The sequence below is a fragment of the Nerophis lumbriciformis genome, linkage group LG08, assembly GCF_033978685.3.
Source record: "Nerophis lumbriciformis linkage group LG08, RoL_Nlum_v2.1, whole genome shotgun sequence".
Taxonomy (NCBI): domain Eukaryota; kingdom Metazoa; phylum Chordata; class Actinopteri; order Syngnathiformes; family Syngnathidae; genus Nerophis; species Nerophis lumbriciformis.
Window position 1 is genome coordinate 56,383,749 of NC_084555.2, and position 26,058 is coordinate 56,409,806.

A 26,058-nucleotide genomic window follows, 5' to 3' on the forward strand; every position below is an offset into this window, starting at 1 on the left:
ATTATCTTTAACCACCTTTAAGTTGTTAACAATATTAACTATATGTGTTAAACATGCTTGTATTATCTTTAACCACCTTTAAGTTGTTAACAATATTAACTATATGTGTTAAACATGCTTGTATTATCTTTAACCACCTTTAAGTTGTTAACAATATTAACTATATGTGTTAAACATGCTTGTATTATCTTTAAACACCTTTAAGTTGTTAACAATATTAACTATATGTGTTAAACATGCTTGTATTATCTTTAACCACCTTTAAGTTGTTAACAATATTAACTATATGTGTTAAACATGCTTGTATTATCTTTAACCACCTTTAACTTGTTAACAATATTAACTATATGTGTTAAACATGCTTGTATTATCTTTAACAACCTTTAAGTTGTTAACAATATTAACTATATGTGTTAAACATGCTTGTATTATCTTTAACCACCTTTAAGTTGTTAACAATATTAACTATATGTGTTAAACATGCTTGTTTTATCTTTAACCACCTTTAAGTTGTTAACAATATTAACTATATGTGTTAAACATGCTTGTATTATCTTTAACCACCTTTAAGTTGTTAACAATATTAACTATATGTGTTAAACATGCTTGTTTTATCTTTAACCACCTTTAAGTTGTTAACAATATTAACTATTTGTGTTAAACATACTTGTATTATCATTAAACACCTTTAATTTATTAACAATATTAACTATATGTGTTAAACATATTCCAAAAAGTGCACTTCTGCTGCTATTGGAACATAACTGTTTGTTATGATGCTTTGACATTTTTGCACTTTATTTCTTTATTGAAAGAAAATTCTATGAAGAGAAAAGTTGTTTGCAAATGTGGTTACAATGTTAAAAAATGAAAAGTTAAAGCTAAAAAAAAGAAATACACTTTATTGAGTTAACATTATTTCTTTATAGGGGGAAATATGTGATGTTATGAGCTAGGGAATATAACAACTACACTACCCAGCATGCAACGGGAGTGACGAGCGTGCGCGGTAGCCCCGAAAAGTGTTGTTGCATGTCGCCACGCCGGCAGCTAAGAATGAGGTTATGAGCACGCTGTGAAAGTAAACGTCAAGAAGTCAGCCAACGTCTGCATTATTTATAATTAACACATACACAGTGTGATTTTGTTTTCTTTACAAGGAAAGAAAAAGCAAAGTAAAAAAAGGGAGATATATGTTGTATATATATGTATGTATGTGCTGCGCTTGCTTTAAGAACGTTGCCGTAAAGGAGGTGCGTTGCTAGCCTGGTTGCTATGTTTCCGGTTGGTGGTAAAAGTGTTGGTCATGTGTTTGTACCCTGCTCAAATCTCTCAGTAAACTTATTCATTGGATTATACCTTTTGTTTTGAACTTTATTACACCTTGGGGCGCTTTTTCCGGTCCATTGTTTTTCCTGCTTTCCCTATCTGCGCCTAATGACTGAGCTACGTGACGTCATTTCTTGTGATGTCTCACGGGGCATTTCTGGTCGGGACCCAGGGATTTGAATAAAGAACCAACTCTTTTTCTTTACTATAGTGGTCTCCATAACAGGTACCGCTTCTCAAAAAGGGATTTGAGTCCGAGGACTCGATTCTTTTCTTATGGAACAACCGGGAAAACCGGTTTGGAGTATCATCCCTAGTTGCACTACGGTATACTACTAGTACTACTAGTATTAGTATCACGGTACTAGTATAGTACTGTGATACTAATGAATCAGACTTTGCTCTTATTGATTTCATTATGGATGAGCTGTAATATCAAGTGGAAAATCACTCTTGACAGCAATTAAAGTTGTGTACAGCAAAACAAAGGTTGTTATTGACATCAGGCATGGCTAATTCCCCCTCGCCTGGGTGACAGGGGTGCATTGTGGGTAAGTGGGGCGTGTGGCCTTGGGTAAGCCAGAGAGTCAGATGTAGGCTAATGAACAACGCTGCCAGTTGTGTGTGTGTGTGTATGTGTGTGTGTGTGTGTGTGTGTGTGTGTGTGTGTGTGTGTGTGTGTGTGTGTGTGTGTGTGTGTGTGTGTGTGTGTGTGTGTGTGTGTGTGTGTGTGTGTGTGTGTGTGTGTGTGTGTGTGTGTGTGTGTGTGTCACAGCACACAGGTTACGCAGGCACATCTGCTGTTCCCACGGTAACAAGCAACATCCACCTCAGTCACGGTTCACAGCTCATTCATAAGGACTCCAGAGATTGAAGTGTGTGTTCATGCGTGTGTGTGTGTGTGTGTGTGTGTGTGTGTGTGTGTGTGTGTGTGTGTGTGTGTGTGTGTGTGTGTGTGTGTGTGTGTGTGTGTGTGTGTGTGTGTGTGTGTGTGTGTGTGTGTGTGTGTGACAAAACAACACCAACAGAGAGGGCAGAAGATGACACTACGTCAAGTTGTCTGACGAGTTCGAAAAAGCCGACAAGAGGTGGACGGGCAGTGAGTGTTGACATGTTGACATGTTGACATGTTGACATGTTTACATGTTGACATGTTTACATGTTGACATTTTTACATGTTAACATGTTGACATGTTGACATTTTTACATGTTGACATGTTTACATGTTGACATCTTGACATGTTGACATGTTTACATGTTGACATGTTGACATTTTTACATGTTGACATGTTGACATGTCGACTGTTGACATGTTGACATTTTTACATGTTGACATGTTTAAATGTATACATGTTTCCATGTTGACATGTTTCCATGTTGACATGTTTCCATGTTGACATGTTTACATGTTGACATTTTTACATGTTGACATGTTTAAATGTATACATGTTTCCATGTTGACATGTTTCCATTTTTACATGTTGACATGTTTAAATGTTGACATGTTGACATGTTGACATGTTTACATGTTGACATGTTGACATTTTTACATGTTGACATGTTTAAATGTATACATGTTTCCATGTTGACATGTTTAAATGTTGACATGTTGACATGTTGACATGTTTCCATGTTGACATTTTTACATGTTGACATGTTTAAATGTATACATGTTTCCATGTTGACATGTTTCCATTTTTACATGTTGACATGTTTAAATGTTGACATGTTGACATGTTTACATGTTGACATGTTGACATTTTTACATGTTGACATGTTTAAATGTATACATGTTTCCATGTTGACATGTTTCCATGTTGACATGTTGACATGTTTAAATGTTGACATGTTGACATGTTGACATGTTTCCATGTTGACATTTTTACATGTAGACATGTTTAAATGTATACATGTTTCCATGTTGACATGTTTCCATTTTTACATGTTGACATGTTTAAATGTTGACATGTTGACATGTTTACATGTTGACATGTTGACATTTTTACATGTTGACATGTTTAAATGTATACATGTTTCCATGTTGACATGTTTACATGTTGACATTTTTACATGTTGACATGTTTAAATGTTGACATGTTGACATGTTGACATTTTTACATGTTGACATGTTTAAATGTATACATGTTTCCATGTTGACATGTTTACATGTTGACATTTTTACATGTTGACATGTTTAAATGTATACATGTTTCCATGTTGACATGTTTCCATTTTTACATGTTGACATGTTTAAATGTTGACATGTTGACATGTTTACATGTTGACATGTTGACATTTTTACATGTAGACATGTTTACCTGTTGACATCTTGACATTTTTACATGTTGACATGTTTAAATGTATACATGTTTCCATGTTGACATGTTTCCATTTTTACATGTTGACATGTTGACATGTTTAAATGTATACATGTTGACATTTTTACATGTAGACATGTTTACCTGTTGACATCTTTACATGTTGACATGTTTAAATGTATACATGTTTACATGTTGACATCTTGACATTTTTACATGTTGACATGTTTCCATTTTTACATGTTGACATGTTGTCATGTTTAAATGTATACATGTTGACATTTTTACATGTAGACATGTTTACCTGTTGACATCTTGACATTTTTACATGTTGACATGTTTAAATGTATACATGTTTACATGTTGACATGTTGACATCTTGACATGTTTCCATGTTGACATGTTTAAATGTATACATGTTGACATTTTTACATGTAGACATGTTTAAATGTATACATGTTTCCATGTTGACATGTTTCCATTTTTACATGTTGACATGTTTCCATTTTTACATGTTGACATGTTGTCATGTTTAAATGTATACATGTTGAAATTTTTACATGTAGACATGTTTACCTGTTGACATGTTGACATTTTTACATGTTGACATGTTTAAATGTATACATGTTTACATGTTGACATCTTGACATCTTGACATGTTTCCATGTTGACATGTTGACATGTTTAAATGTATACATCTTGACATTTTTACATGTAGACATGTTTAAATGTATACATGTTTCCATGTTGACATGTTTCCATTTTTACATGTTGACATGTTGACATGTTTAAATGTATACATGTTGACATCTTGACATTTTTACATGTTGACATGTTTAAATGTATACATGTTTACATGTTGACATGTTGACATCTTGACATTTTTACATGTTGACATGTTTACATGTTGACATTTTTACATGTTGACATGTTTACATGTTGACATTTTTACATGTTGACATGTTTCCATTTTTACATGTTGACATGTTTAAATGTATACATGTTGACATGTTGACATGTTTAAATGTATACATGTTGACATGTTGACATTTTTACATGTTGACATGTAAATTGCTGGGTATTGTGGCCAAACAGCTCCATTTTTGTTCCATCTGACCACAGAACTTTCCTCCAGAAGGTCTTATCTTTGTCCATGTGATGTCAGATGAAACAAAAAGTGAGCTGTTTGGCCACAATAGCCAGCAATATGTTTGGAGGAGAAAAGGTGAGGCCTTTAATACCAGGAACACCATTCCTACCGTCAAGCATGGTGGTGGTAGTATTATGCTCTGGGCCTGTTTTGCTGCCAATGGAACTGCTGCTTTAAATGGGACAATGAAAAAGGAGGATTAGCTCCAGATTCCAAAAGTCATTAAGTGTGGCCCACCATGTTATTTAATGTGGCGACCCACATCATTTATTGTGGTTTTCATTCAATGTGGCCTGCCCCGTCATTTAAAGTGGCCTGCCACATCAGTTAATGTAGTCTTCTACATCATTTGATGTGGTCTTCCACATTATTTAATCTGGCCCACGACATCGTTCGATGGGCAGCCACAATTGTGACGTGGCCCTCGATGAAAATGACTTTGACAACTCTAATGTTACACGGAAGAGATGAAACATTTCATGCGAGCCCTAAACTAAATGCTTTCACTGCCAACAAGAAAAGCGTGACGCCTGAACCCACACAAGCCTCATCTGTTGTGAAAGGGAATGATTGTCTTGTTCAGGAAAAGACCACACCAATCATCTTACTGATGGCACACTCCTCGCCATGTTCACACGCTAAATACACGCCACACCGCTGCTCTTTAACACTCTCTGTGTGTGTGTGTGTGTGTGTGTGTGTGTGTGTGTGTGTGTGTGTGTGTGTGTGTGTGTGTGTGTGTGTGTGTGTGTGTGTGTGTGTGTGTGTGTGAGCTGAATATTGAAATAGCAAGCTTTGCCCTGAAAATGTAAAAGTGAAGAAAGCCGCGGGCCAAGGTTGAACAAATGAACCTTTTATTAGGGACCCAAACAAGTTTTGCATTGAATATTGAACAAGCAAGACTTATATAACTTTATAGTGACATGCAAAATACAGTTTCAAATAATAATAATAATAATTCAAAAATATCAATGGCATATCAAATACAATTTAAAAAAAAATGGAATGCCTCTTTTCTATTTGCAGCCTTCTGAGGTGAATATCAACATTAACTTTTTCTACAGGCTAATAAATTAGAAAATAAAATAACCATTCAGGACTTTAAACTGCTCATTTTGCAACACTCTGATCTAATCTGATGTACCCAAGACAGATACCTGACATCTTTTCTTGGATGCTAGTTCATTAATGTCGGGGCTCAGGCTTTGAGCTGAGGCAACCTTCATTATCCAACCAAGGTGTTCATCAGTCATTATACCTCGTAGTCCACAGTCTTGGGGGCGTGCCTTAAATGCACTGCCTTTAACGTCCACTTTTCATCCATTCTAACAACGTGCCGGCCCAGACACAAGACACGCACACACACACGTGAATGCAACGCACAGTTGATCAACAGCGATACAGGTTACACTGAGGGTGGCCATTTAAACAAGTTTAACACTGTTAGAAATATGCGCCACACTGTGAATCCACACCAAACAAGAATGACAAACACATTTTGGGAGAACATCCGCACCGTAACACAACATAAACACTACAGAACAAATACCCAGAACCCTTTGCAGTACAAAATACAAAATACACCCCCCCCCCACACACACACACACACACACACACACACCTTGTAGCGCCCCGGAAGAGTTAGTGCTGCAAAGGATTCTGGGTATTTGTTCTGTTGTGTTTATGTTGTGTTACGGTGCGGATGTTCTCCCGAAATGTGTTAGTCATTCTTGTTTTGTGTGGATTCACAGTGCGACACATATTTCTAACAATATTAGTGATTCCCAGAGCCCAAAAAAAGTCTGCGGGCTATAGAGCGTTTTTTATTGGGGCTCCAGTACTATGGAATGCCCTCCCGGTAACAATTAGAGATGCTACCTCAGTAGAAGCATTTAAGTCCCATCTTAAAACTCATTTGTATACTCTAGCCTTTAAATAGCCCCCCTGTTGGACCAGTTGATCTGCCGTTTCTTTTCTTTCTCCTCTGCTCCCCTTTTCCTTCAGGGGGGGGGGCACAGGTCCGGTGGCCATGGATGAAGTGCTGGCTGTCCAGAGTCGGGACCCGGGGTGGACCGCTCGCCTGTGCATCGGCTGGGAACATCTCTGCGCTGCTGACCCGTCTCCGCTCGGGATGGTGTCCTGCTGGCCCCACTATGGACTGGACTCTCACTATTATGTTAGATCCACTATGGACTGGACTCTTACTATTATGTTGGATCCACTATGGACTGGACTCTCACAATATTATGTCAGACCCACTCGACATCCATTGCTTTCGGTCTCCCCTAGAGGGGGGGGGTTACCCACATATGCGGTCCTCTCCAAGGTTTCTCATAGTCATTCACATCGATGTCCCACTGGGGTGAGTTTTTCCTTGCCCTTATGTGGGCTTTGTATCGAGGATGTCGTTGTGGCTTGTGCAGCCCTTTGAGACACTTGTGATTTAGGGCTATATAAATAAACATTGATTGATTGATTGATTGAACAATGTTACAGTTGTCTATACGGCCACCCTCAGTGTAACCTGTATCGCTGTTGATCAAGTATGGCATTCACTTGTGTGGGCGTACAAGAAGCCGCACACATTATGTGACTGGGCCAGCACTCGTTGGACTGGATGAAAAGCAGATGTGACGATATTTGGGAGGTTTGGTAAGTATGAGAAGTAGCGGTCAATGCGGTGGTACCGCGGCACCGCCGCTGTATGTAATCGGCGGGCCAGCTCTAGTGTTAGTTTGATATCGTCTCAAGGGCCAAGTGAAATTTATAAATTTGGCCCGCGGGCCATAGTTTGACAACCATGGTGGAGACAAGGGTGGAGACAAAGGTGGTGACAAAGATGGTGACAAAGGTGGAGACAAAGGTGGAGACAAAGGTGGTGACAAAGGTGGAGACAAAGGTGGTGACAAAGGTGGAGACAAAGGTGGAGACAAAGGTGGTGACAAAGGTGGAGACAAAGGTGGTGACAAAGGTGGAGACAAAGGTGGTGACAAAGGTGGTGACAAAGATGGTGACAAAGGTGGAGACAAAGGTGGTGACAAAGATGGTGACAAAGGTGGAGACAAAGGTGGTGACAAAGGTGTAGACAAAGGTGGTGACAAAGGTGGAGACAAAGGTGGAGACAAAGGTGGTGACAAAGGTGGAGACAAAGGTGGTGACAAAGGTGGAGACAAAGGTGGAGGCAAAGGTGGAGACAAAGGTGGTGACTCGTACGCTGATGGCCGTCACGCTGGTGCACACGCCAAAAGCCAAGGTGGACGTGACCATCCATCGCATGTCAGCGTTCTTGGCAGCAAGTCGTCGCTCGTCCTTGAATCTATGGAGGAGGAAGATGACTTCCCCGGCGGGAGCGACCAGGAGACGCAATTAATCAATTAGCCGATCAATAACTCGTCGTGCTGCTTTGGGGCCTTTGGAATGGCTCCCAGTCCCTTCTGACTGAAGCCTTGAGTCCTTTGACCATAAATAAGAGACCATCGAGTCCTTTGACCATACCAGTAAGAAGGAGGTCCTTAAAGGCATTAATACTGTATTTTCCGGACCATAGGGCGCACCGGATTATAAGGCGCACTGCCTATGAGCGGGTCTAGTCAGGTCTATTTTCATACAAAAGGCGCAGCGGATTATAAGGTGCATTAAAGGAGTCATATTATTATTATGATTATTTTCTAAAAGTAAAAGACTTCCTTGTGGTCTACATAACATGTGATGGTGCTTCTTTGCTCAAAATGTTGCATAGATGATGTTTTACACATCATCTTCAACTCACTTTCTGACAGTCTCTTCAGGATGCACCGTTTTGTGGGCGTGTCTTATTTACGTGGCTCACCTGCACAGCCGTTTGTGCGTAACTGTGCCAGTTTAACAGAGCAGCGTCTCCTCATCCGTGGCTCACTAGTGTGACAACAACAAGGACGGAAATGTGTCCCGTGAAAAAACGTCCGACCGGAACTCTCTAATAAGTAAAGTTCCTTGGGTGAATAATGTAAAGTCACTACACCGGTATGTTTTAGTGCTTTCATGGTGAGTTTACTGACAGATATAAGTAAGAACTTTACACTACTTTATATTAGAAATGGCAACAGTGGAGGATGAATGTCACATAACAAGAAGATAGAGAAAAAGAAGAAGATTATCCACTACGGTGTCGACACGAACTACAAAGGCGGATGCACGCAAATTTTCAGGATTTATGCAGATCCCAAATACAGATCAGCAGCTACCAGAAGGTAAGAAAAGTTGCTTTTGCATAATATTGCAAAACAAAACAGCAGATAATATGTCTTACCTTATACACACAGCATAATAATACTCCTATGTTGAAGCACAGTACAATCCATCAAGCGGTGTGGCTTCATAGCTTACCAAAGTCCTACTAAAACATTTTCATACATTTTTGAGCGCCGTGTGTAATGTTCTATATTTTCAATGGAACATATCAAATGTTGGTGTTGTTTACCTGAGTCATATTGCAGCCTACACCTATCTCTTATGCGTGACTGCCATCATAGTGTAGTCTACACGTATCTATTATGTGTGACTGCCATCTACTGGTCACACTTATCATTTCACCATGTCCCAAATAAAATACCTTCGAGGTCGGTAAGCACAACCAAAATGATCCCGCACATTAGGCGCACCGGGTCACTCTTTCTTCGTCTCATTTTGTCCACCAAACGTTTTATGCTGTGCGTGAATGCACAAAAGATGAGCTTTGTTGATATAATTGACTTGTTATGGAGTGCCAATCAGGCATATTCGGTTACTGCATGACTGCAAGCGAATCGATGCTAACATGCTATTTAGGCTAGCTGTATGTACATATTGCATCATTATGTCTCGTTTGTTGGTATATTTGAGCTCATTTAATTTCCTTCACTTATGTCCTCTGTGTATTTAGTTTATTTTTCCATGTTTTATGACGCATTGTCTGTATGTAATATTGGCTGCATTTCCGATGGTTGTTAGTGTGCCTTGTTGTTCCAGACCACAGCAAACGTTACCCAGCTTCCATTAGAAGCTTTAAGTTGGACACAACCGTCTCTACCTTTGGCCATTCTAAGACAGTCATTTCCAGGAGTGATCTCACCCTGTGAGACGTTTTACTAATGTTTTCCAATGTATAAATATTACATTTCAACATTTCTGTCAACGAAGATTTGCGTCAGCCTGCGACACATAGTCATTTTGATAGTAGGCTAATATAGCTAATTAGCCACTTACATCATGTGTTGCCATCATTCGAACACTTATAAAAGTCTTTTTATTTTTTTGCGGCTCCAGACAGATTACTTTTTGGTATTTTTGGTCCAATATGGCTCTTTCAACACTTTGGGCTGCCGACCCCTGCGCTAGCTTAATGCTAATAAAAACATTGGCTATGCTATTGACATGCAACTGATTGGCGTTAGCAATTTTACACGCCGATTTCAACACCTCCATATTTGTTCATGAAAACTACAACGAAGATCATACTTGCCAACCCTCCCGGATTTTCCGGGAGACTCCCGAAATTCAGCGCCTCTCCCGAAAACCTCCCGGGACAAATTTTCTCCCGAAAATCTCCCGAAATTCAGGCGGAGCTGGAGGCCACGCCCCCTCCAGCTCCATGCGGACCTGAGTGACGTGTTGACAGCTTGTTCTCACGTCTGCTTTCCCACCATATAAACAGCTAATGATGGAGGGCGAGTTCTTGGTTTCTTATGTGTGTTTATTGTTAGGCAGTTTCATTAACGTCCTCCCAGCGCGGTAACAACACACAACAACAGCAGTCAAGTTTTCGTCTACCGTAAAGCAGTTTGTCTGCTGTAAACAGCAATGTTGTGACACTTTTAAACAGGACAATACTGCCATCTACTGTACATGCATATGTGACCCACCCATAATGTGTCACATTTTTGTGTTGATTTATTTATTTTATTTTGTGGTTTGAATTCGTTTTTGGAGCTGTCATTACACATTTATCAGTATTCACATTGGTCAGTAGGGGGCAGTAGGGCGTTTCTTCCCAATTGAATGCTATCACCTGCAGACCGGAAGTGTCTTGTCATTCTGATGAGAGCGACCAGTCTGTGAACAATTGAAACGTCCTGTGTGCTTTTTCCTCCTGTATAACAGGTTAGTTTTGGTGAATCAACTCACTGAATAATATCCATGTGATCTTTATAAGTTTAAGTACACTTTCTGATGGTGGAGCCTAACTCTAAAGTGTTTGTGAGTTGTAGTTTGTATTTGTGGATGAATCCAGTGCACAGCTGCAGTAATCAATACAAAAAGGCGACATGAGTGCGCAATGTTTATATAGGAACTTCTGATCCTAATTCAGACTCCCAAATTAGAGCTCCCGTTTTCTTATTGATTTTATAATGTATATTTGTATAATGTGTGTGTTCTGAAATAGTGACAGAGAATAGAACTAGGATGGACAATTCAACCCTTAACTCAACAATGAGTAGATGAGTGTTATGTGTGTGTAAATGTGTAAATAAATGAACACTGAAATTCAAGTATTTCTTTTATTTATTTATTTATTATATATATATATATATATATATATATATATATATATATATATATATATATATATATATATATATATATATATATATATATGTATACATATATATATACATACATATATATACATATATATATATATATATGTAATAGAATATATATATATATATATACATATATATATATAGCTAGAATTCACTGAAAGTCAAGTATTTCTTATATATATATATCTTAACCACGCCCCCCGCCCCACCCCCGACCACGCCCCCACCCCCCACCCCCCACCTCCCAAAATCGGAGGTCTCAAGGTTGGCAAGTATGACAAAGATGCACGTTACAATCCAACAGCTGGTGCGTAATAAGTACAATACTTACAGTATATACACTTTTTAGGGCACAACAAAAGACTAAAACCTCAACAAACTGTTTCTTTTCCTACATTTTGCTATTATTAATTATTTTTCCTTCAGTTTCCTTACTTGTAAGTGTGAGGCGTGGAAGGAAATAAATGAGAGAAGATGAGAAAGTATGAGAAGGCGTGGAAGATGGGGAATATGTTTAATTATTCAGCATTAGCCATGTTCTCTATTTATGGGCCTTTTAGAGCAGCCAGTGGAATCCATCTCTCTCTCTCTCTCTCTCTCTCTCTCGCTCTCTCTCTTATATATATATATATATATATATATATATATATATATATATATAAGTGTGTATATGGCTGCTCCCTCCAATGAAGCTCACAGGGGAGCGCTCCACACAAAACATAAGAAAACTGTGATGACTTATTGATAGTGGGAACACAGAGAAGTGCAAGCGAATGAATTGAGAGATGGACACAATAAAGCCGGCGATGAAAACGATCTTTTCACTTCTGAGATTGTCCGTTTGTGCCGAGAACAAACAGCATGCAACTAAAAGATGGAAGTGGTGATGCGTATCTTTTAACTAGACTCTTGGAAGGCTTGATAAGCCCGCTATCTCTGGCTGGCAGACACAGTGGCAGCTTTACACTTTATTAGCCTCCATCCAGCTTCATGTAAAACTGCGCCAGCATCTATTTTTAACAACACACGCATGGATACGTACATATACACTACATATATGTACGTATATATGTTGAACTGTATATGTATCTATTAGAGATGCGCGGTTTGCGGGCACAACCGCGGAGTCCGCGGATTATCCGCGGATCGGGCGGATGAAATTTTAAAAAATTAGATTCTATCCGCGGGTCGGGTCGGGTGGTTGAAAAAAAAAAAAAACGATTTTAAATAGATTCAGGCGGGTGGCAGTTAAACCAATTGGTAAATATATATACATAGTTAAATGTTGTTACCCACATACGAAAAACGAGCAGGCACCTGCAGCATATGCCACAACAGAAGAAGAAAAAAAAAAAAGAGATGGACACTTTTACGGAGCGGAGAAGGGACGCCTCGCCGGGGTCCGGGACCGAGGCCCCTTCCCCCGAGAGGGCCCCACCGGGAGCCGTAGCTGAGGCGATCCGCGAGAAGGGCCCGACGCACGTCCAGGGTCACCACCGCGCCCACCGAACCGACACCCCGCCTCGTCCGCCTTCGCCGCGGCCGGCGTCACGCGCAGAAGGTAAGCAGCTTACCTGCCCGCCACCCCCGTGGCCGGGGGCTCGTAACAGGGGTCACTCCGCGCGCTCCGCCCGCGCAGCTTACCTGCCCGCCACCCCTGTTGCCGGGGGCGCGTAACAGGGGTCACTCCGCGCGCAGTGCGCTCACGAAAGGGGTGGGGCTCACCCTGGTTGATATAGACAGCAGGACGGTGGCCATGGAAGTCGGAACCCGCTAAGGAGTGCGTAACAACCCACCTGCCGAATCAAATAGCCCTGAAAATGGATGGCGCTGGAGCGTCGGGCCCATACCCGGCCGTCGCCGGCAGCGAGACGCGCTTGGAGGTGCGCTCAGCGCGGCTCCCATATGATTGCGCACTGGTGTGCGTCTGGGTCGTGACAGCGTGGCACGCGAATGTCTGTGCTGCATTGGATCAGTATCCTTTCTTTAACAGGCAAAAGCTTTATAACCTCACTAATGCCTTGCATCGTCTATATTAGATATATAACAACGGGCGGGTGCGGGCGGGTGCGGTTCTGATCAAATGTTAGATCGGGTGGATGGCGGATGGTTGACGACTTTCTGATGCGGTTGCGGATGAAATAATTGCCTATCCGCGCATCTCTAATACATACATATATATATATATACACATACATATACATATATATGTATATACATATATATATATATATACATAATTACACAATAAAAAATAAAACAAGAGTCTTAAATAAAAGTAAATGTGATGTTAAAAGTTAATTCACACATTTCATTGATCATTTATATGTATTTCACATTGTTATCTGCATGTAAAACTATAATAGTATCTACAAAATGTGTTTTGCAATCATATTTTTGGGTATCTGCAAACGAATCATTGTATTTTTATTAGTTGCTTCAGTTTTTGCTTGTATTATGAAATCACATTGATTTGCACTTTCTTGCAGTGTTTCCAGCCAATAATAGTCTCTGCAAGTGTCGACTTTCCATTGATCTCCTCTGAGATAATTAAGTCCATTTTTTTCCGCGCACACACACACACAAAGAGTCTAAAAATGGTTGAGAGCAGCTCGGCAGCATTGGTTCCGCTTGGCTAATACCCGCCAGACTGAAGGTCAATTTATTTTCTCACACTCTCAGATTGAGCTGCTCACAGGATGATGAAGATGATGAGGACGATGATGATACGGGCTTATAGGGCTGTGGAGAGGAATCGCAATCTTGTAAGCAGAATAAAACACACTACCGTATTTTACGGACCCTAGGGCGCACCGGATTATAAGGCGCACTGCCGATGAATGCTCTATTTTTCATCTTTTTTCATATATAAAGCACGCCAGATTACAGGGTGCATTAAAGGAGTCTTTTTTTTATTTTTATTTTTCTAAATGTAAAAGACTTCCTTGTGGTCTACATAACATGTCATGCTGCTTCTTTGCTCAAAATGTTGCATAGATGATGTTTTACACATCATCTTCAACTCACTTTCTGACAGTCGCTTCAGGATGCACCGTTTTGTGGGCGTGTCTTATTTATGTGCCTCCACTTGGACAGCGTCTTCTCCTTGTTGTAGCGGTGTAGCGTGCAAGGACGGGGGTGGAAGAAGTGTCAAAAGATGGAGCTAACTGTTTTAATGACATTCACACTTTACTTCAATCAACAACGGAGCAGCATCTCCTCATCCTGGAAACAACAACAACGCCGGAAATGTGTCCCGGGAAAAAACATCCAACCGGAACTCTCTAATAACTAAAGTTCCTTGGGTGAATAATGTAAAGTCACTACACCGGTATGTTTTAGTGCTTTCATGGTGAGTTTACTGACAGATATAAGTAAGAACTTTACACTACTTTATATTAGAAATGGCAACAGTGGAGGATGTTCGGTCATACTTGCCAACCTTGAGACCTCCGAATTCAGGAGATTGGAGGCGTGGGGGTGGGCAGGGCCGGGGCCAGGGGGCGGAGTTAAGGGGGAGGAGTATATTTATAGCTAAAATTCACTGAAATTTAAGTATTTCTCATATATATATATATATATATATATATATATATATATATATATATATATATATATATATATATATATATATATATATCACTTTCAACCTGAGAAATAACAGCTACCAACCATTCACGAAACCCAACACAACACTCCAATACGTGCACCATGACAGCAACCATCCACCCACCACCACGAAAAGAATACCTACCGGAATCAATAAAAGGCTATCGATGCTGTCATCTAGCAAAGCTGAATTTGACCAAGCAACCCCCCCGTACCAAAAAGCCCTTGATGAAAGCGGATACAATTTCACCCTCACCTATGAACCCACGCCAGGAAACCAGCCAAAAAAGAACAGAAAACGGAACGACATCATCTGGTACAACCCCCCATACAGCAAAAACATCTCAACGAACATTGGACACAAATTCCTCAATCTGATTGACAAACACTTTCCCAAAGACAACAACCTAAGAAAAGTATTCAACAAGAACAACATTAAATTGAGCTACAGCTGCATGAACAATATACGACAAATCATCTCAAACCACAACAAAACAATTGCAAATGAGCCGTCGGCCCTCAGACAGAATGACTCCAAAACCAAAACCAACAAAGGATGTAATTGTCGAAAGAAACCTGATTGCCCTCTCAACGGGGGGTGCTTACAAACATCAGTTGTCTACCAATCTAAGGTAATACGCAAGGACATTAACACATCCGACACATATGTAGGATTAACCGAGGGTGAATTCAAAACCAGATGGAACAATCACAAGGCTTCTTTCAGGAACCAAAACCTGCGAAATACCACAGAACTCAGCAAACACATTTGGGACCTCAAAGACAATAATGTTGAATATTCAATAACATGGCAAATTCTTGCATCCAGCACACCTTACAATAGTGGTAATAAAAGATGCAACCTATGCTTGAAAGAGAAACTGTTTATTATTTACCGTCCAGACCTGTCATCCCTCAACAAGCGCAGCGAAATTGTAACAGCATGCCGCCATAGACGGAAACACCTCTTAGGTAACACATGAGCCAATCACCACGCCCCTAGGCCAGCCTGTACCCACCCACTCTGTGCCCTATATAAACCATGGTATGCGAATGCTCCCATTAAAATCTCCTGACGATTGAGGGTACCCCCCCTCATGAAACAGGCCTGTAGAGATGAAATAGTCTTGTGATTTTTTCCCACACATACATATATATATATATATATATATTTATATATATATATATATATATATATGTATATATATACAAACCCTGTTTCCATGTGAGTTGGGAAATTGTGTTAGATGTAAATATAAACGGAATACAATGATTTGCAAATCAATTTCAAGCCATATTCAATTGAATATGCTACAAAGACAACATATTTGATGTTCAAACTGATAAACTTTTTTTTTTTTGAAAATAATCATTAACTTTATAATTTGATGCCAGCAACACGTGACAAAGAAGTTGAGAAAGGTGGCAATAAATACTGATAAAGTTGAGGAATGCTCATCAAACACTTATTTGGAACATCCCACAGGTGAACAGGCTAATTGGGAACAGGTGGGTGCCATGATTGGGTATAAAAACAGCTTCCCAAAAAATGCTCAGTCATTCACAAGAAAAGATGGGGCGAGGGTCACCACTTTGTCAACAAATGCCTGAGCAAATTGTTGAACAGTTTAAGAAAAACCTTTCTCAAGCAGCTATTGCAAGGCATTTAGGGATTTCACCATCTACACTCCGTAATATCATCAAAGGGTTCAGAGAATCTGGAGAAATCACTGCACGTAAGCAGCTAAGCCCGTGACCTTCCATCCCTCAGGCTGTACTGCATCAACAAGCAACATCAGTGTGTAAAGGATATCACCACATGGGCTCAGGAACACTTCAGAAACCCACTGTCAGTAACTACAGTTGGTCGCTACATCTGTAAGTGCAAGTTAAAACTCTACTATGGAAAGCCAAAGCCATTTATCAACAACACCCAGAAACGCCATCGGCTTCTCTGGGCCTGAGCTCATCTAAGATGGACTGATACAAAGTGGAAAAGTGTTCTGTGGTCTGACGAGTCCACATTTCAAATTGTTTTTGGAAACTGTGGACGTCGTGTCCTCCGGACCAAAGAGGAAAAGAACCATCCGAATTGTTATAGGCGCAAAGTGTAAAAGTCAGCATGTGTGATGGTATGGGGGTGCATTAGTGCCCAAGACATGGGTAACTTACACATCTGTGAAGGCACCATTAATGCTGAAAGGTACATACAGGTTTTGTAACAACATATGCTGCCATCTAAGCGCCGTCTTTTTCATGGACGCCCCTGCTTATTTCAGCAAGACAATGCCAAGCCACATTCAGCACGTGTTACAACAGCGTGGCTTCGTAAAAAAAAAGAGTGCGGGTACTTTCCTGGCCCGCCTGCAGTCCAGACCTGTCTCCCATCGAAAATGTGTGGCGCATTATGAAGCGTAAAATACGACAGCGGAGACCCCGGACTGATGAACGACTGAAGCTCTACATAAAACAAGAATGGGAAAGAATTCCACTTTCAAAGCTTCAACAATTAGTTTCCTCAGTTCCCAATCGTTTATTGAGTGTTGTTAAAAGAAAAGGTGATGTAACACAGTGGTGAACATGCCCTTTCCCAACTACTTTGGCACGTGTTGCAGCCATGACATTCTAAGTTAATTATTATTTGCAAAAAAAAAAAATAAAGTTTATGAGTTTGAACATCAAATATGTTGTCTTTGTAGCATATTCAACTGAATATGGCTTGAAAAGGATTTGCAAATCATTGTATTCCGTTTATATTTACATCTAACACAATTTCCCAACTCATATGGAAACGGGGTTTGTATATATATATATATATATATATATATACATATTTATATATATATATATATATATATATATATATATATATATATATATATATATATATATATATATATACACATATATATATATATATATATGTATATATATATGTATGTGTGGGGGAAAAAATCACAAGACTATTTCATCTCTACAGGCCTGTTTCATGAGGGGGGGTTCCCTCAATCATCAGGAGATTTTAATGGGAGCATTCACATACCATGGTTTATATAGGGCACAGAGTGGGTGGGTACAGGCTGGCGTAGGGGCGTGGTGATTGGCTCATGTGTTACCTAGGAGGTGTTTCCGTCTGTGGCGGCATGCTGTTACAATTTCGCTGCGCTTGTTGAGGGATGACAGGTCTGGACGGTAAATGATAAACAGTTTCTCTTTCAAGCATAGGTTGCATCTTTTATTACCACTATTGTAAGGTGTGCTGGATGCAAGAATTTGCCATGTTATTGAATATTCAACATTATTGTCTTTGAGGTCCCAAATGTGTTTGCTGAGTTCTGTGGTATTCCGCAGGTTTTTGTTCCTGAAAGAAGCCTTGTGATTGTTCCATCTGGTTTTGAATTCACCCTCGGTTAATCCTACATATGTGTCGGATGTGTTAATGTCCTTGCGTGTTACCTTACATTGGTAGACAACTGATGTTTGTAAGCACCCCCCGTTGAGAGGGCAATCAGGTTTCTTTCGACAGTTGCAGCCTTTGTTGGTTTTGGAGTCGCTCTGTCCGGGGGCCGACGGCTCATTTGCAATTGTTTTGTTGTGGTTTGAGATGATTCGTCGTATATTGTTCATACAGCTGTAGCTCAATTTAATGTTGTTCTTGTTGAATACTTTTCTTAGGGTGTTGTCTTTGGGAAAGTGTTTGTCAATCAGATTGAGGAATTTGTGTCCAATGTTAGTTGAGACGTTTTTGCTGTATGGGGGGTTGTACCAGATGATGTCGTTTCGTTTTCTGTTCTTTTTTGGCTGGTTTCCTGGCGTGGGTTCATAGGTGAGGGTGAAATTGTATCCGCTTTCATCAAGGGCTTTTTGGTACGGGGGGGTTGCTTGGTCAAATTCAGCTTTGCTAGATGACAGCATCGATAGCCTTTTATTAATTCCGGTAGGTATTCTTTTCGTGGTGGTGGGTGGGTGGTTGCTGTCATGGTGCACGTATTGGAGTGTTGTGTTGGGTTTCGTGAATGGTTGGTAGCTGTTATTTCTCAGGTTGAAAGTGACGTCAAGGAAGTTGACGGTTTGCTTGTTGGCTTCAATCGTGATCCGTAGACATATATATATATATATATATATGTATATGTATATGTATATATATGTATGTATATATATATACATATATATATATATATATATATTTATATATATAGAGATAGATGTAGCGGCCCCCAGACACATTTTTTTCTCTAATTGTGGCCCCCCGAGTCAAAATAATTGCCCAGGCCTGATTTGGAAGTGATCACACACAAAAGGTTGTATTTAGGATGAATATTGCCAGAAGAAGAAGGGTGAGTATTTGAGTTTGACAGTGCGAGCCCAGCAGAGTAGCAGCAGGCTGCAGAGCCAACACTGTTGCACTCTGGGTAACGTATAGGAGCTGTATGTCAGCCAGTAAATGAGCTGTGACTTTCACAGAAACAGCGCACTCAGCAATAAACAAACGCACACATCTTTTTGTGGTCTCAAACACACGCGAGGACGTGGGATTTGTAAAGCTCACTTCTTGCCTGATGATGAAGAGTTCTTCTCTGTTGTTCGCCTTGCAGCCAGAAGGACGACAACACTTCCCCTCTAAGACTTCTATTTACGACGAGCCGGCCTATTTATTCCTGCCACAGACCATCGCACAAAGCGTCAGGATGAGGTCGGCGGCGTCAGGAAAAGGAAGCGAGGACCGTGACCGAGGGAAGCCAAGGCAGCAAAATGGAGCCAGGAGATACGGACCACAGTGATGTTGCAACATCCCCAACAGCTGAGCACAAGCATCACTTCCCCTTCATGACTTCATCAGAGACACACACACTCAGCATCTTTACATTCATCTCCATCACTTCTTGTGCATTCATCTTCTTATCTTGCAAAGCAGTCAAGTTGTCATCTTAAATGGTAAATAACAACAAATCCTTTTCAACTTATATTCAATTAAATGGACTGCAAAGACAAGATATTTCATGTTCACTTTGTTATTGTTTGCAAATATTAGCTAATTCGGAATTTGATGCCTGCAACATGTTTCAAAAAAGCTGGCACAAGTGGCAAAAAAGAGTGATAAAGTTGAAGAATGCTAATCAAACACTTATTTGGAACATCCCACAGGTGAACAGGCTAATTGGGAACAGGTGGGTGCCATGATTGGCTATAAAAGCAGCTTCCATGAAATGCTCAGTCATTCACAAACAAGGACGGGGCGAGGGTCACCACTTTGTCAACAAATGCCTGAGCAAATTGTTTAAGAACAACATTTCTCAAGCAAGGAATTTAGGGATTTCACCATCTACGCTCCGTAATATCATCAAAAGGTTCAGAGAATCTGGAGAAATCACTCCACGTAAGCGGCAAGGCTGAAAACCAACATTGAATGCCTGCAACCTTGGATCCCTCAGGCTGTACTGCATCAAAAAGCGACATCAGTGTGTAAAGGATATCACCACATGGGCTCAGGAACACTTCATAAAACCACTGTCAGTAACTACAGTTGGTCGCTACATCTGTAAGTGCAAGTTAAAACTCTACTATGCAAAGCCAAAGCCGTTTATCAACAACACCCAGAAACGCCGCCGGCTTCGCTGGGCCCGAGCTCATCTAAGATGGACTGATGCAAAGTGGAAAAGTGTTCTGTGGTCTGACGAGTCCACATTTCAAATTGTTTTTGGAAACTGTGGAAAAGAGGAAAAGAACCATCCGGATTGTTCTAGAGTCAAAGTGTAAAAGGCAGCATGTGTGATGGTATGGGGGTGTATTAGTGGCCAAGACATGGGTAACTTACACATCTGTGAAGGCACCATTAATGCTGAAAGGTACATACAGCTTTTGGAGCAACATATGTTGCCATCCAAGCAACATTATCATGGACGCCCCTGCTTATTTCAGCAAGACAATGCCAAGCCATGTGTTACATCAGCGTGGCTTCATAGTAAAAGAGTGCGGGTGCTAGACTGGCCTGCCTGTAGTCCAGACCTGTCTCCCATTGAAAATGTGTGAAGGCTAAAATATGAGAAGGGAGACTGTTGAACAACTTAAGCTGTACATCAAGCAAGAATGGGAAAGAATTCCACTTCAAAAATGTGTCTCCTCAGTTCCCAAACCTTTACTGAGTGTTGTTAAAAGGAAAGGCCATGTAACACACTGGTAAAAATGCCTAGTGACAACTTTTTTGCAATGTGTTGCTGCCATAAAATTTTAAGTTAATGATTATGAAATATCTTGTCTTTGCAGTCTATTCAATTGAATATAAGTTAAAAAAGATTTGTTGTATTCTCTTTTTATTGACCGTTTACACAACGTGACAACTTCACTGGCTTTGGCTTCTGTACATAATGTGTTATCTTACCTTGTACACTTGGCCGTAGGTGCCATTCCCCACCAGCTCCACCAGCTCAAAGATGCCAGCAGGATCCTGAGGAGAAACATAAGAGTAATCATTTTGGATGCAGACAAACATGTCTCCTTGTACCAACGCTTCATTCACTCATTCATTCATTTGTGTGCCGCCTGCGGGCAAAAAGCAGGGCACAGCATTTTTCAGAGGCATAAAGACAGCAGACCAGCGTTTAAGGACCAACAGGCTTCGTACCACAGCAGCTTTTAATTGTGATGAGACCAGACGGGAGTCGGGAGCTGTGTAGGTGGGATGGCTCTGCATCACCATGTCAAGCCACAGCCTCCAGCACGGCCGCCACCACCAGTCTTCCGACCCGTCAAGCCACAGCCTCCAGCACGACCGCCCTCACCAGTCTTCCGACCTGCCAAGCCGCAACCCCCAGCTAGGCCACCTCCACCTGCTCCAAGGCTAGCTCCATGGCTAGCACCTGTCGCAGCTCAACGACGCCAAGTGCCGCCAGTCGCAGCTCAACGACGCCAAGTGCCGCCAGTCGCAGCTCAACGACGCCAAGTGCCGTCAGTCACAGCTCAACAACGCCAAGTGCCGCCAGTCGCAGCTCCAAGACGCCAAGTGCCGCCAGTCGCAGCTCCAAGAGGCCAAGTGCCGCCAGTCGCAGCTCCAAGACGCCAAGTGCCGCCAGTCGCAGCTCCAAGACGCCAAGTGCCGCCAGTCGCAGCTCAACGACGCCAAGTGCCGCCAGTCGCAGCTCAACAACACCAAGACCCGCCATGCCAAGACCAAGGCCCGCCATGCCAAGACCAAGACCAAGACCCGCCATGCCAAGACCAAGACCCGCCATGCCAAGACCCACGCCAAGACCCACGCCGAGCTTCGCCGCCTGACTTGCCACGCCGAGCTTCCACGCCTGCAAAGATGACGACGCGCCTGTCTCCTCGTCGGCCACGGATATGGCCGCTACCTGGTCGCCCGCCACGCCAAGTGCGCCCACCTCCCAGTCGGCCACGGATGTGGCCCGTCTCGGGTCGCCCACCTCGCCTGCTGCAGCGGCGTTCCACTCGCCGCCGCCACATGACTATGCCTCGGTGGATTCGGGGCCACTTGGGCTGGCGACCCACCGCCATGTCCCCCTCCCGCCCTCCCATGACTCTTGTTAATTTTTTTCTTGGACATCTGGGATCTGTCCGTAAGGGGGGGTTCTGTCATGTCTGTTTAATCATGTTTTGTTTTAAGTCATGTTTTGTTTAGTTATAGGACTCTTTAATTTCTGTCTTTTCACTCCCTTGTCTTGTTTCCATGATTACCCATTAGTTTCACCTGTTCCACGTTTGGACTCATTGTGCACTATTGTTTGTCACCATAGCAACCCATTAGTTTTCACCTGTCACGTCACGCACCTGTTTCACGTTTTGAGTCACGCACCTGCTTTCACTAATCATGTCCATAGTATTTAAGTTCATTCTTTTCAGTTTGTCATTCTGACGACCTCACCACATTTATGCTCTGTCCATGCCTGGCACTTCTTCCCATGTCCATTCTTCATGCAACTATTTTTGTCCAAGCCAAGTAAGTTTTTGTTCCATGTTTATAGTCTTTTTGTTTTTCATAGTTTGTTCTCCGCCACTGTGCGTGCTTTTCATTTGTACTTTTTTGCTATAGTCTTTTGGTTTCATAGTTTATTCTCCGCCACTGTGCGCGCTTTCATTTAGTCCTTTTTTTTGATAATAATAAATAAATCATGTACCTTCATTCCCGTCTCGCCCGAGCCAACTTTCCGTTGCATCCCGGAAAAGCACACACCCAAGACCCAGTCATGACAAGGGCAGTAGTAAAATGAAACACTGAAGCGAATTTGAGAATGTGGCGTAGAATACGCTAACACCTAGTGCTAAGCCAAAGCACCTGAGTACTCCAATGTTAGAATGTGAGTATTTTATCCATGAAGAGACTGAGGGCAGTAGTAAAATGAAACACTGCAGCGAATTTGAGAATGTGGCGTAGAATATGGTAAAGCCTATTGCTCAGCCAAAGCACCAGAGAACTCCAACGTTAGAATGTGAAGGGAATTATATTTATATAGCGCTTTTCTCTAATGACTCAAAGCACTTTTACATAGTGAAAGCCAATATCTAAGTGACATTTAAAGCAGTGTGGGAGCAGGTGGGTAAAGTATCTTGCCCAAGGACACGACGGCAGTGACTAGGATGGCGGAAGCGGGGATCGAACCTGCAACCCTCAAGTTGCTGGCACGGCCGCTCTACCAACCGAGCAATACCGCTATATGTGTGTATTTTATCCATGAAGAAACTGAGGGCAGGAGTAAAATGAAACACTGTAGTGAATTTGAGAATGTGGCGTAGAATACAGTAAAAGCACCTGAGTACTCCAACTTTAGAATGTGAGTATTTTGTCCATGAAGAGACTGAGGGCAGCCTGCTGTGCGCTACTCTGGACACGCCCACGGGTGTTCCTCTCCTGCTGCGGCCGCCTCCGCACACAATCAGCAATCAACACACCTGCCGCTGATGAGAGCTCCACGTCCTTCATAAGCCTGCGTTCCAGTGCCAGAACATAGCTACTTGTCTTGGTACAGTAAGCCCTAAATGTCTCTAGTGCTCCTTCCTTGATCTCTGTTTCCCCTCCTCTGTGCTCATTGTGTCCTGTCCTGTGTCATCATCCTGCACTTCCTCTTCGTTCCCTGGATTTGTGCTGTGTGTCTCGTCTCCCTGGATTTCCCCTTGTCTTCTTGCTGCCTCCCTGGATCTCCACCTCTCGCCTGGACACGCACTCTGACGCCTCGCTCCCGCCCCTGACCTCTTGCTTGCCCACGGACCCCCGAGCCTGCCCTGCCCCTTCTGGACCTCCGCACCTCTCACAACACGCACCTTCAACATTGTGGGGTAAAATTCACCACCTTGACACACCACATAGTCACACCACACCCGTTTGGATTTATTACACACGTCATTTGATGATGTTAATAAATACGGCTCAGGCTAAAGGACGCCCCTTCTTCTCTACTGTACATTGACACATCCATCCATTTTCTACCGCTTGTATATGTCAAGACTTGGTCCGGGGTGTTTGCTTTTCCAGGATGCAACGGAAAGTTGGCTCGGGCGAGACGGGAATGAAGGTACATGATTTATTTAATATAAAAAAAAAGTACAAACGAAAAGCGCGCACAGTGGCGGAGAATAAACTATGAAACCAAAAGACTATAGCAAAAAAGTACAAATGAAAAGCACGCACAGTGGCGGAGAACAAACTATGAAAAACAAAAAGACTATAAACATGGAACAAAAACTTACTATGACAAGGGACATGAAGCAGGATCTTATTTTTTTTTTTTATTATTTTTTTTTTTTTTTGTGTCTGTCCTGTCCAGCTTCTCAGGCAAATCATATAGTAGATGTAGATGCCCATGTCGGCTGTTCAGATTTACTTTACAAAAGAGAAGTGTAGGATACTTCTCTTGTTGCCTTATTTGTATTTGACTTTATTAAATGTATTTATATTATCATTTAGTGCAGCCGGGCCGGAGCAGGAGGGGATAGAAAGAGAAAAAAAAAGAAGACAGAGGGGGAAATTGTGGGGACAAGAGGGGGATTAGACAGAGAGACAAAAACAACAACAGCAAACAACAACAACAACAACAATAGAGCAACATCAGCAAATATGACATGTACAAATATGATGGTAAAAGTAATAGCAAATAAGCAGTTAGCGAAAAATAAAAAATAATACAGAAATGACAATGAGCATTATTACACTACAAATGGATCAATACAAATACCAATAGAAATAGCGCTATTGATAATGAACAATACCAATAATTTACCTTTATTATCAACAATACAGTTGTTTAAATGCAACAATACATATACGTAATGATAACTTGAGATACGAAAGAATGCAGAAAAATGGAGGGGGAGAAAGAGAAGCAACCTACATTAACCTTGTAGATTGTTATAGTCACAATAGGTTAAGCTTTGTCAGTGTGCCATGTGTTACACCCAGTTTACCCTAGGGCAACAACGTTAATATATGTTTGATGAAACGTGATTATGTGCATGAGTGTAAGTATGCATATGTACTTGTATATGTACAGAATGTGTATATGTGTTTGTACAATGAATGTATATGTACAGAATGTGTATATGTGTTTGTACAGTGAATGTATATGTACAGTATGTGTATGTGTATGTTTGTATATTGAATGTGCGTGTGGATGTACGAACATTAGGTAGGTAAATATGTACTGTATTTGTGTATGTATGTGGGAGCGTAGGTACCTATGTACGTATGTGAGCATATGTGAATTTGCATGTACAATACATTCGACTCCCAGAGTGCGTGGGAGCCAGAGCACGGCCCCATCACCCCCGAGAGCCCAACCCACAAACAGGAGGCGTGGTGCCCAGGGAACCAGGGACCACCGCCCCCACGCAGCCAAGCCGGCCAGCGACAGGAACCCCAGAGCCCGACCCACCGTACCGCCCACAAGGGCCAGCAGCAGGCCGCAGACAGACGCACCCGGCAGAGGACAGGGCACGAGAAAAGCAGGGGACAGCCAGACCCCAAGCCAGCGAGAGACCACACCCCACACGGGCAGAAAGGCGAGACGCCCCGCCCGAGGGACCCAGAGACTCCCCGCAACCGGACGGGAAGACCGCCCCCGCCCCACCGGCAACCGGGCCCCCA

General features: G+C 41.8%; 1 protein-coding gene across 1 annotated transcript in view; it reads right to left on the minus strand.

Annotated features, from left to right (window-relative positions):
• Positions 1-26,058, minus strand: part of tnika (TRAF2 and NCK interacting kinase a) — a 227,707-nt gene that overhangs the window by 152,846 nt on the left and 48,803 nt on the right. The window contains exon 2 of the mRNA XM_061969225.1: positions 21,346-21,411. Within this exon, the coding sequence (XP_061825209.1) occupies positions 21,346-21,411 (66 nt within the window). The remainder of the gene's footprint in view (positions 1-21,345; positions 21,412-26,058) is intronic.